The sequence below is a fragment of the Neodiprion fabricii genome, chromosome 5 (assembly GCF_021155785.1).
Source record: "Neodiprion fabricii isolate iyNeoFabr1 chromosome 5, iyNeoFabr1.1, whole genome shotgun sequence".
NCBI classification, from domain to species: Eukaryota; Metazoa; Arthropoda; class Insecta; order Hymenoptera; family Diprionidae; genus Neodiprion; species Neodiprion fabricii.
The window spans coordinates 20015274-20026974 of record NC_060243.1 but is presented as its reverse complement, the minus strand read 5'-3'; the positions used below and the strand labels follow the sequence as shown (position 1 = coordinate 20026974).

The following is an 11701-nucleotide window of genomic DNA, read 5'->3' as shown; positions in this document are numbered from 1 at the left end:
ATAATTCAAATTTGAAACAAATGACCACCACACGCTGCTCTGCCTATTATAATGAATAACTATGTATGTACATAATTTATTATTGTATACATGTATGTATAGAATATTGTACATGTATATATTAGATAGAAATTACTACATATTGTAATTATATATATGAAATGATGATGATGATGATAATGATAATATTGTCTGTTCACCCGAATGTGCGACTTTTGTGTGATTGTGTGCGCGCGCGTGTGTGTACAGTGCCTTTTACAAAACTATCGCAGATCATTATTGTTTTTTTCTTAAATATTATTATTATTATTTTTTTTTCGTTGGTATGCTGATGGTAATGTTTTCGAATTTGTCGTTGCGCAAAAATTTCAATTGATTGAGTGTTTCGTTTTTTTATTTTTTAATTTTTTACTGGTTAATCGTTTGATAAATCAACACCATTTCATTACAACTTATTATTAAGATTCTGCGTCAGCAGTTAGCTGAAAATTTATTGTACCGATTATTCCTATAGGTGTAATATATAATTCTATAAACTGTATACACCTCTATTGATAGTACAGGCATAATTAATTGTAAATATATTATGCAATATTGTCAGATGTGTCTGTGTACACTGTTTTTTTAAATCTTATTTTCAAAATGAAACGCTTCATGATTGTTAATCAATTTTAGCCGACAGTGTTTTTTTTTCCTCATTCTTACTCTTTTATCTCCATCCCCCCTCTGTCTTTTCTCTTTTTTTCTTATTTGGTATACAGTTGATCTAGAGGATTGCTAATTATAAAATATGCATGCGAATAAGTAATTATTGAATAGGTAGATAAATTGATAGATAAAATTAAATTTCGTTAATGTTACCGCCGCAGCGTCGCAGAATCTGGAATAATAAAAAGTTTAATGGAATGAAAAACCAGCAAACATCCCTTCTACTGTCGTGATGATCATCCCCATTTTTCTTGCGATCTTGATGACTTAAGTAAGTTTGAAATTATGTAACAATTATTCCTTATATTATCATTATTATAGTATATTGTGTGACAAGAGACGAAAGCTGGCGATTGCCAACTTTTGGTCCGAGTCACATAGGATAGTTTTTATAACAGGTGAATGAAAAGTGTTGGGGCTTTTCTTCTCTCCAGGGATGAAAGTGATCTTCCAATGGATGAGAGCGAAGCAATTCTGGACTGCACATGCGTCAAATTACCTTTACAACACTGAGATGAAATTGGTTACTTTCGTCCCACTAAACTGATACGCAAAGCCCCACTTTTCACGCGCATGTGATAAAAGTGATAATTGTATATCTTACCAATTGGATTGACTTTAACTATTATATTATATACGTTAAGTATATATATATATATAATATCTAAAGTATTGTAAAACTGTACAGTGTTCAAAAGAAGAACAAAAATGTATTATGAATTGAAAAACGATGGGAAACTAAAGGAAACTATAATTACGAAAATAAAAGTATAGAAAATAGATGTACAGGTAATATTATACTATAAATACATGCATACACATTTTACATACATCATTAATGTTATTTTATTATTCTAAAATTGATGACGATTATGATGATTATTATCATTATTATTGCTATTAGATACTACATTAATGATGATAAATATGATTGATATGACTGATTGTAATAATATTTTCGTTTACAATTCCCATAAATAATATTGTATGCATGTAATATAATAACAGTATGTAATATAAATACAGTTATTACAACGGAAAAAATCAATTTTTGTACGTGGTCTTTTTGTGAAAAATTTTAGTATCTGTTATAGTTTTGACTAGTATTCCAATTATCTGTAATAGTGTGTCAGAAAAAGGAACAAAAGATGTAAAATAACAATCCAAGGTGGGTGTTTATTTATGATTCATATCATTCAATTTTAATAAGATCTTTAAATAATCAGGATTACAGTATGAGCCTAAAATAAACAGTGAAATTTTATAGCTGCATACACCAATGTTAGTTAATTGAAACATACGAACTATCAAATCAAGTACATAGACTTATCGCGATAGATTATTTCTCTGCGGTCCTAATTCATAATAGTAATAGTATCAGTGGATAATGACAGTTAATTATTATCATTATGCTTTAGTGAATGGAATTTTCATTATATTCGTATCTATGTATCGTAATATTATGTTACTTCAAAAAATACGTTCGACGGGTCAAAGTCCCAAGTCCGATCCCACACGTTACGTTGAAAGTTCACGTGCTAGACAGAAAATTTCATCATATCTTGATTGTGAATCAAGATTTCATTGCTTCAGTGAAACAATCTCTAGTTTCATTCATTTATAACTAATCGAAGAAATTGCACGGTTACCGATCTACGTTATTCGCGGGATCTGTCTTCAATATTTCCGCAGTTACGAAATTTGTCAGATGGATAGTCGGATTTTGAAATATCCCGACGTTCATTGCGCATCGTATTCTAGCCTTGCTGTACTCTTATTGGTCAGCTACTTTCCTCGTGCGCCCTGATTGGCTGGTCTTTACTCATGATCCGCTTTGGTTGGCCAGTCGTTTCTCACCGAGTGCTGAGATTGGCGGAAATGATAATCAGGCAAAGGCAAAGTGATGACATTGCGTTGACTGAATTTTTGTGAGTATGTGTGTTGGACGCGTGGCAGCAGTGGTTGGCAGCAACCTAGGGTAATTTTACACATTTCAACATTACACGTTATCTGTGTATGCACGACTGCACGGATTAACGAAGTGAATTGAATCCGTGGCTGACTCTCGAGACTATCAAGTCTAGGACAACCCACTGATCCCAGTGTTTAAAGTTCACTGGTCGTGACTCGGTTCCTCTTTATTTCTCGTTGCTAAAAATTGATTGATATATTCTCGATACGACAGCATAATTTTCATAATTTAACAGTGGACTTTGGTGTTTTTTTTTTTTATAAACAGTTATACAGATATTTTAGTCTTTTTTCTCAAATTCTCCTAATTCTCACACCAAAAAATTAAATAACTGAACAAAAATCATGATACGTGTTTCGAAATATATTTCTCAAACTCCGAAGTGCCTCAACAAATTCATCGAAATAAATTCAAGGTTAGTTTTTTAAGGTTTTTATAAGGTTATAATAATAAATATGCCGAATTTCAAACATTCTGTGTTTTATATTCTCTCAGATGCTCGGTTATTTTCGTTTTGTGTGTACGTAATACATTCAATAACAACAATAATAACTATATTTTTATGTGTCAACAACTTTCAGTTATATTCCGTTATCATTATGCATTCGACCTAATTCCATTCCAATTGCATCCAGAGAAAACGAGCAGTATTATGAGTAATGTGACGAATGACAGTATTGTGGAACATATCCACATCCCCAATACGGCTTTTATGTTTTTGTTATCTGCCCTTCGATGACGGCCTTCACACTAACTGGCTCTGATCCAGCTTTTTCGATGCTCGATTTCAAAATAAAATTGGAACCACAATATAACAATCGCGTTTTTAACATCGCAATTGCAATTCCTCAATTATTAGTTATGAAAATCGTTAAAGTTCTTCAAAGGCTTTGATTTTCTCACATTCGCTCGGTGAATCTGCATTTTCTTACTCACTTTTCAGTTGTTTTATTCACCTTTTCTCACCTTCCATTTCTTACTTCTATGTTTTTCACATTGCTAGCAGTTATTTTTATTTACGTTGATTCATTTGTTTTGCTCACTTCTTTCAATCTCCCTTACCTTTCCTCACTTTTATATATTTTCAATTGCCTACTCACATTTTCTTTTGATTCCTTATTTCCAGTTGTTTCTACTTGTTTATACTGCATGAATTTTCTTACTTATACTCACGGTTGGGATCAAAACAACATCTTACTTACAGTTTGCTCATTCTTTTAGAGCGATTTCATTGATTGCTGAGATTTGAGTCTCCTTTTTTTTTAGCAAAGTCATTTCATAAGTTATTCAGTTATTAGGCTGTTGTTATATAATTCAGATTCTCTTTTTATAATTTAATTTCCTTAATTTGAATTCTAAGGTGCAGTCAGTTCATCTTTATTCTAATACGTAGAGATGGATATGGTATATGCTCCAGCTGATAGAATGTCACTTTCAGATGTTTGGCGACTCAGGCTTCGCCAAAAACAGTGAAAGCAGACGAGAAGAAGCCGGCGCAAAAGCCCGCCAAAGAATCTCAATCATTTACCATGAACATATTTCGTGGGCAACTTCAGCCCAATCAGGTTTTTCCATATCCAGAACCGCTAACAGAGGAACAGAGAGAAACGATCGTCATGCTCATGGATCCGATGCAAAAATTCTTTGAGGTAGGTGAAAAGAGCCATGCACATTCCAGATTTTATCCTTTCCTCAGTCGTTTCAATCATCCGCCTTCATTTCTTTGCAATAATCTTTCCAGGAAGTCAACGACCCCGTTAGAAACGACGACGAATCATCCATAAACGAAAAAACATCGGCAGCACTGTGGGAACTCGGAGCATTCGGGCTTCAAGTCCCCATAGAGTATGGTGGCGCGGGTCTGACAAACACTCAGTATGCTGCTGGTGTCGAAATCGTTGGGGCGAATGACTTGGGAGTTGGAATAACACTTGGAGCACATCAGAGTATCGGCTTCAAGGTGATTTGTGTCTTGTTTTGTAGATTTTTGAAACCGATACAAAAGTTAAGCTGATATTTTCACGCTTTATTTAGTCCAGCTGGGTATTCTTCTCACATCTTTTTCTCTGTTTCAGGGAATTCTGTTGTTCGGAAACCCGGAACAGAAAGCCAAGTATCTTCCGAGAGTAACGGAGGGTCGTGAATACGCCGCTTTCTGCCTGACTGAGCCGACTGCCGGCTCTGATGCAGGTTCGATAAAGACACGAGCAGTCAAGTCAGCCGATGGAAGTCACTATGTCCTCAACGGCAGTAAAATTTGGATATCCAACGGAGGTCTGGCTGAGATCATGACCGTTTTTGCTCAGGTACCTGTCACTGATCCTGCGACCGGCAAGACCAAGGACAAAGTCACCGCCTTCATTGTCGAACGATCATTCGGCGGTGTCACTAACGGACCACCGGAAAGAAAAATGGGCATCAAGTGCAGCAATACTGCTGAGGTTTACTACGAGGATGTCAAGATTCCTGCCGAAAATATTCTTGGACAGGAAGGAGAAGGGTTCAAGGTAATTTTACAACTTTACACACCAATGAACTTTCGTTTGCTGGATATCACTCTGAGGTTTACTTTTTTAATTCATGGTCTCAGTTTCTTGCTAAATTTGTTCAATATTTTAGTTTTTTTCTCAATTTTCTGCTCATTTTCGATGATATATCTTAATTATAATATAAGTTATAAAATATAATTTCTTCTGTAGGTGGCAATGAACATTTTGAACAACGGTCGGTTTGGAATGGCAGCTGCGTTGTCTGGCACGATGCGTTCATGCATCAAAAAAGCGACGGATTTTGCGACTCAAAGGCTGCAGTTTGGTCAGCGCATCGACAGCTACGGTACTATCCAAGAGAAGATTGCCCGCATGTCGATGGTTCATTACGTAACCGAATCCATGGCTTACATGATCTCAGGCAACATGGACAACGGCAGTCAGGACTATCATTTGGAAGCTGCAATCTCAAAGGTGAGTCTTGTATATGAAATATTGTCTTTACTACATAATTGAAATAAATTTGATTAAATTCGAATATAATAAGCTAAGATATCAATAATTTGAGAAAAGGAAAGGCTTATCAGATCTCCACAAATTGTATAAGAAAAATTAAGAAATTTTGTGTCATGTAAAAATGTAACTGTTGACAAACAACTGTACCGTATTAGCACAAATACATTTTTACCCACTCTGAAGACGATTAATTGTAAACTTTTCATCAGGGGACATCTGAAAAACTTTATGGTAATCAAAATAAGTCTAAAAACACTAAACTTAACTAGCGAAAAACACCAAAGCTTAATAATTTTTAATGTTTTGGTGGCAAGATCTCTCAAATTGTCAATATCTTACTATTAGCTTGCAGTATTCAAATGTGCTCAAAATCATTTTTATCGCACAGTAGAGATGTTTTTTGATTCGTATTTAGTATTAACTGCGTAAGTAATACTTGTAAAGGTTTTTCAAACTTTTCTTTTTCCTTTCCTAATTGTTGATTCATCGGAAAAATAAAGCGTCACAGAGTTCTTCGTTGCCCGAACGATACAAACCGTATTTTTTGTTCCTTCAGTGCTTCGCTTCAGAATCAGCATGGAATGTATGCGACGAATCGATACAAATTATGGGAGGAATGGGATACATGAAGGGCACAGGACTGGAGCGTGTGATGCGCGACTTGAGGATCTTCCGTATATTTGAGGGGACGAACGACATTCTCAGACTGTTTGTTGCTCTCACTGGAATTCAATATGCAGGAAGCCATTTACAAGAGCTTCAACGAGCCTTCCAGAATCCTACAGCTAATTTGGGCCTTCTTGTTGAAGAAGCGACCAGAAGAGCTACCAGAGCTGTTGGACTCAACTCCTCGCCCAACTTTTCACACCTTGTGCATCCCGAATTGCTGGAAAGTGCTGCTCTTTGTGCAAAGGTTGGGTTTAATTTCGTATAATTTACTTTGTTTACTTAGAAACCATGTTTTCGTTTCAATATTGTTTCAAGATATTTAACAGGGCTGTACTTATGTGTTCATGAACAGTAAAAAAATATGTCGCAGGAAGTTAAGAACAGTATTCCATTAGCTGCTGTTTGAAAAAGTGTTTCTATTTTTTAATTACTTCATTTTTAAACAGTACCAACCATGGTTAAAAACGGATTTACAATTTGTTCGCTCATAGAGTATTCCGGATTCTGTTGAGATCCCTGCTTAAGGTAGTTCTTCCCAAAATGCGTTTTCTTACAATCGTTCTAAAAAAAAAAAAAACTTACTTTCATTACAATATTTTAAACGAGGTGTCAAAATCTGAGTAAACTTAACTGTACCAGTCTTGAAATATTAACTGTCAAAGTTTCAACTCTTAACACGTTATTCCGTATCTCGAGTCTCCGCTGACTAGCTTACAGATCTACGTTTTGGTGAATTTCTTGAAAACTTGTCTTAGAATCTTCATGAGAAACGAGTATTTTATAAAGGATATCATCACAGAAACTTCCCTCAGTGAATGTATTATGCTCCATCGTACCGTTACAAATTAATTTTATTCCAAAGTTGAGGATTTTATAATGTGTGAATAACGCGAGCCAGTGAGAGCGAGAGGGAGCGCCATCACAGCTTGGCGAGCTAAGTCTGTGCCTGCGCGTACATGTGCCATGTACGTGTGCCCCACATATGTGCGTGTACGAAAATGGGAGGAATTACTTTCAAAAGGCTTATATGATTTTATAGACCACGTTTTGATGACAAATATCGTAAAATGGGATGCAAAAACACGATAGAAAATGACAAGTTTAGCATGTTTCTGATTCCCATTTTATAATATCTGATCAGCACACTTCATTTCCCCTCGAACAGATAACAGTAAATTTTATTCTATAACGTCAAGTTCTTCTGTGCTGATTACCAGTGAAAAAACTCGTCTTTGTATATTGGACCATTCGATTTTTCTTTTTTTCTTCTTCAATCTTGTTACTTATGAGCTTACATGATGAGTTTCAAGCTCTCAGTATCCAAGATGCAAATTCTACTAGAAAATGCTTTTTGTTCACAGAGCATCCAGTCTTTTGGTCAAGCAATTGAGGCTGCTCTAGTTAAATACAAACGTGGTATTGTCAACGAGCAGTTCATTTTGAACAGGTACGCTCAGGCTGCGATGGACACTTATGCGATGGCCGTCGTTCTAAGCAGGGCTACAATGAGTCTGAACAAGAATTTGCCCAGCGCCGCACACGAATTACTAATGGCTCAGGCTTGGTGTGCGGAGGTAATTTACTTTTTTGATTATATGCTCATTTTTTACACGATCGTATTTATTTCGATTTGAAGTAACACGAAATCTGATTCGATTCAAAATTCTCTATGAGGTGGTTCAAAAAAATTTTTTTTTGTCCAGCTTATCACAGATGCTAGATAATATGTACCTTTTATTGTAATTTTTTATCTTTTCATCGAACTGTGTAAAATACAAAAGTTACAGACCTTTAAGTTTCACTCTTACATCACTAATCGGCATTGTGACGCCATTATTCGATAATTTAAAACTGGGAAGAATTTGTAATTATCAAAATTTTCAAAATCGAAAAATACTTGACAATCAAACTAGGATACCGTTTTCAAAAATATGCATTAAGAAAAAGTCAAAAGAGTCTTACTTGACAACCGAGTTGATTCCGAATCACTCGAAATCTGATTCGATTCGAAATGAGTCGAACTCCGAATCGATTTTGACTTACTTGAAATCTGACAATGAGTTAATTGGTTCTTTTATGATTTCCTAACAAAAATATCGTGTTTTCTCATTTTAGGCATCAGGCAGAGTTGCGTACAATCTAAAAGTCGCCAGCGCTGGAAAACATTTGGACATATTCAGTAAGTTCGGTAAAATTTCACGAAATGTTTGCGAGTCAGGCGGAATCGTGCAGTCGAATCCCTTGAATTTGTAAATTGGTGAGAGACCGGCACCGGAGAAAGAACTGCGGACAGTGTTCAGCGTACGAAATAGTGATGATCGTCCAACTCTGAGAACTGAGAAAATATTGTATAGGTAGGCAAATTAAAAAGTGTCTGGCGATTCCTGCTTCGAAAGTTCATTGAATTTTATCAAATGATCGCGAATTAATTAATGACTGGGTTTTCGCTGGACTGAAAATAGAATCATGATAGCAATGACGGTAAAATGTAAAAATGCATCGTTTATGCCCTACTTTGTGCCTTTCAGACGGCACTTCATCCCGCCGTCTGTGTGTAAACTGTGTAAATGTATATATATGGAGCATCATTCAATGCAAGTTAGGTATAAATATATAAGTTTAATATGCTGACTTTATAAGAAATAAATAAATAAAGAGTTTTTTAACCAATGGAGCTCGTATAATATGTAATATATAATAAACATTTATTTTTTTCTACAATTATAATATGATATTGTTATCGCTGTGGTTATTCTTATGCCATCTATTGTAAGAATCGTAAAAATGATTAATGGTGTGATCAAATGACGTGATAATATCACTTGTTCTGAATGAACACAAATTGGAGAGAGTCGGCGCTTCGCAAATGATGAAATATGAGTTTCAAGGCGAATGGTTACTTTACAACTCAGTAAACTAAATGAATAATAGGATAAGGCAATCGGCGATTCATTTTCGCTTTGAAAGTATTCAGTTACAAAATTAACAAATGATTGGAAAGGCTAACGTCGTGATATTTTTTTTTTAAATTTGTGCAATCTCTTAAAAACAATAGAGCCAAGTAATCCAGACCTTATAACGACATAATTTTGAGGAAAGAAGCGAATATTAAATATCGTCTAAGGCGAGTCGAGGATTTTGATATATGCAAAATAACCACTTAAGGTATGAGTACGGCTTAATGGTAATTTTTGGAACACGCTTATTTACTAAATCATATATGGAGGTTGTCTGCTGCAAATCAAGAAAAAAAATTAACGTGTGATGAAAATGATGTTGAAGATACGACAGATGTTACCGTGTTAGGTGATGGCACGTGGAAAAAACGTGGGTTTGCATCATTATACGGTGTAAGTACGATTATTGGCTACTATTCTGGAAATCTTCAATCGTGTTTTTCTCGAAACTACATTTTTGAAATCGGTAGTCACGATTTCTCGAAAACTTATGAACCGATCTCTTTCAAATTTTGCACACTTCTTCAAAATAACATTATCTCGTGCTTCAACGAAGGAATTTTTTTTTTTCTGTTCCAAGTGATTTTTCAAGGCCATGAAGGGTGCAAATTTTACTCAAAATAAAGGTTTTTTGTTTTCGACGCCGCCAAAAATGTAATTTTTTTTTTTTTTTTTCCTTCGTCCAAGCACGACTTTTAAACATCTACTAACAGAAAATTTTTGGTTTTTGCATTTCAGATGAATCTGTCATGAGTTATCCTGACTACGCCGAGAGAACTTTTTTTTGAGGGGTCATAGCAGACGACGTGTCCACGCCTTAATTTTCAATATTTTTCAATGAAAATTTCACCAACTACTGATAAAATATGTATCTTTTATGTGTTGAATTGATGGAATGAAATATTCTGTTGATTAAATAAAAAAAAATTCATAAAAATGTACCTATTTTGAGCTTTTGAAACCCACCTAACCCCTTAAATCTGAAGTAGATGCATCTATGAAGGAAATTTAAAAAAAACCACACCCAGTCGTGATGGTATTACGGCCTATTTTGGGTTTGCAATCCGACGACTACACGTCCGTACGAAGGTGAATGGGAAACGAGAGGAACTGGTATTGAAGAGTTGAATGATTGGCGATATAATCGATTCATTGTGAATGATCTGGAGAGTACGTTGAGAAAATGCCGAAGAGGAATTGTTCATAGAATATAGGAGGCAAGAGTTCAATATGGTTTCAGGGCGAGGGGTAAATTTAGATGTAGATATAAATTCGGACAATTGGTGATTCCAAAAATTTAACGACGGAGCCAGGAATCGAACCTGGCGTCTAGAGATGCTTAGCCAGAGCCTTACTCCACTAGACTACCTAGCCGCCCTGTCTCTGTTGTCATTAATTTCTCTCATCACCGTTCAAATTTTGTTTTATTCTGCCGTGATATATGTGTAAATATGAATTCTTCTCTTCAAGCACTATATATGTAGGGATGTATGTAGATGCGGAATGTTTACATTTTCGATTCTTGCTTCTTATAGGAAGTCAAATAAGACGGACAAGCCGTCTAATAATTGATATGGTAAATTTAGATGTTGGCTGAATGAATGATGATTAGCCTAACTTTTTTCTCCATTTTTGGAGTGGGAAATCGTTTGATCTCAAATATAATTTGTATGACCATTTCCTGACTAATTGGACCTCCAGGAACTCAGAAAACGCAGCAAAAAAAGCGTAGGACAAACAGTAGAGAGATGGCGATGAAAATTCTTCGTTTTTCGGCTGTAACTTTTTATCCGTTGCTCGCAGCATATTGAGACTGCGCTTAATCGATTCCTCTCGCAAAATTACGCCGGAATAGTGCCAGAATTAATTTATTTCAGCACTTTTCAAAATCGCGCAAATTTTCGCCAAAAATGCAAAGGGGTTAGCCTTACTTTTTTTTTGGGCAAAAAACTTTTGGTCTCAGATTCGATTTAAACGACCCTTATCTGACCAATTGGACCCTCAGGAACTCAGAACTCGCAGCGAAAAGAGCGTAGGACCAACAGGAGAGAAATGGCGAGCGAAAAAGCACCTGCTGAAAAATGTCGAAAATTCAGGTTCTGGTTTTTTGGCTGTAACTTCTGATGCGTTGATCGCAGCGTATTGGGACTGCGCCCAATCGATTTCTGTCGCCAAATTACGTCGGAATAGTGCCACAATTAATTTATTCCAGCACTTTTCTAAATCGCGAAAATTTTCGTCAAAAACACAAAGGGGTTAGCCTTACTTTTTTTTTGGGCAAAAAACTTCTGGTCTCAGATTCGATTTAAACGACCCTTATCTGACCAATTGGACCCTCAGGAACTCAGAACTCGCAGCGAAAAGAGCGTAGGACCAACAGGAGAGAAATG

General features: G+C 35.7%; 1 protein-coding gene across 1 annotated transcript; it reads left to right on the top strand.

Annotated features, from left to right (window-relative positions):
* The first annotated feature begins 2899 nt into the window (after positions 1–2899).
* Positions 2900–9024, top strand: LOC124183961 (very long-chain specific acyl-CoA dehydrogenase, mitochondrial). The gene is made up of 8 exons (XM_046573192.1): positions 2900–3095; positions 4119–4329; positions 4422–4640; positions 4756–5187; positions 5380–5643; positions 6242–6598; positions 7716–7928; positions 8470–9024. The coding sequence occupies exons 1-8, from the start codon at positions 3025–3027 to the stop codon at positions 8605–8607; spliced, it is 1905 nt and encodes a 634-aa protein (XP_046429148.1). The 5' UTR covers positions 2900–3024; the 3' UTR covers positions 8608–9024.
* Positions 9025–11701: the final 2677 nt, after the last annotated feature.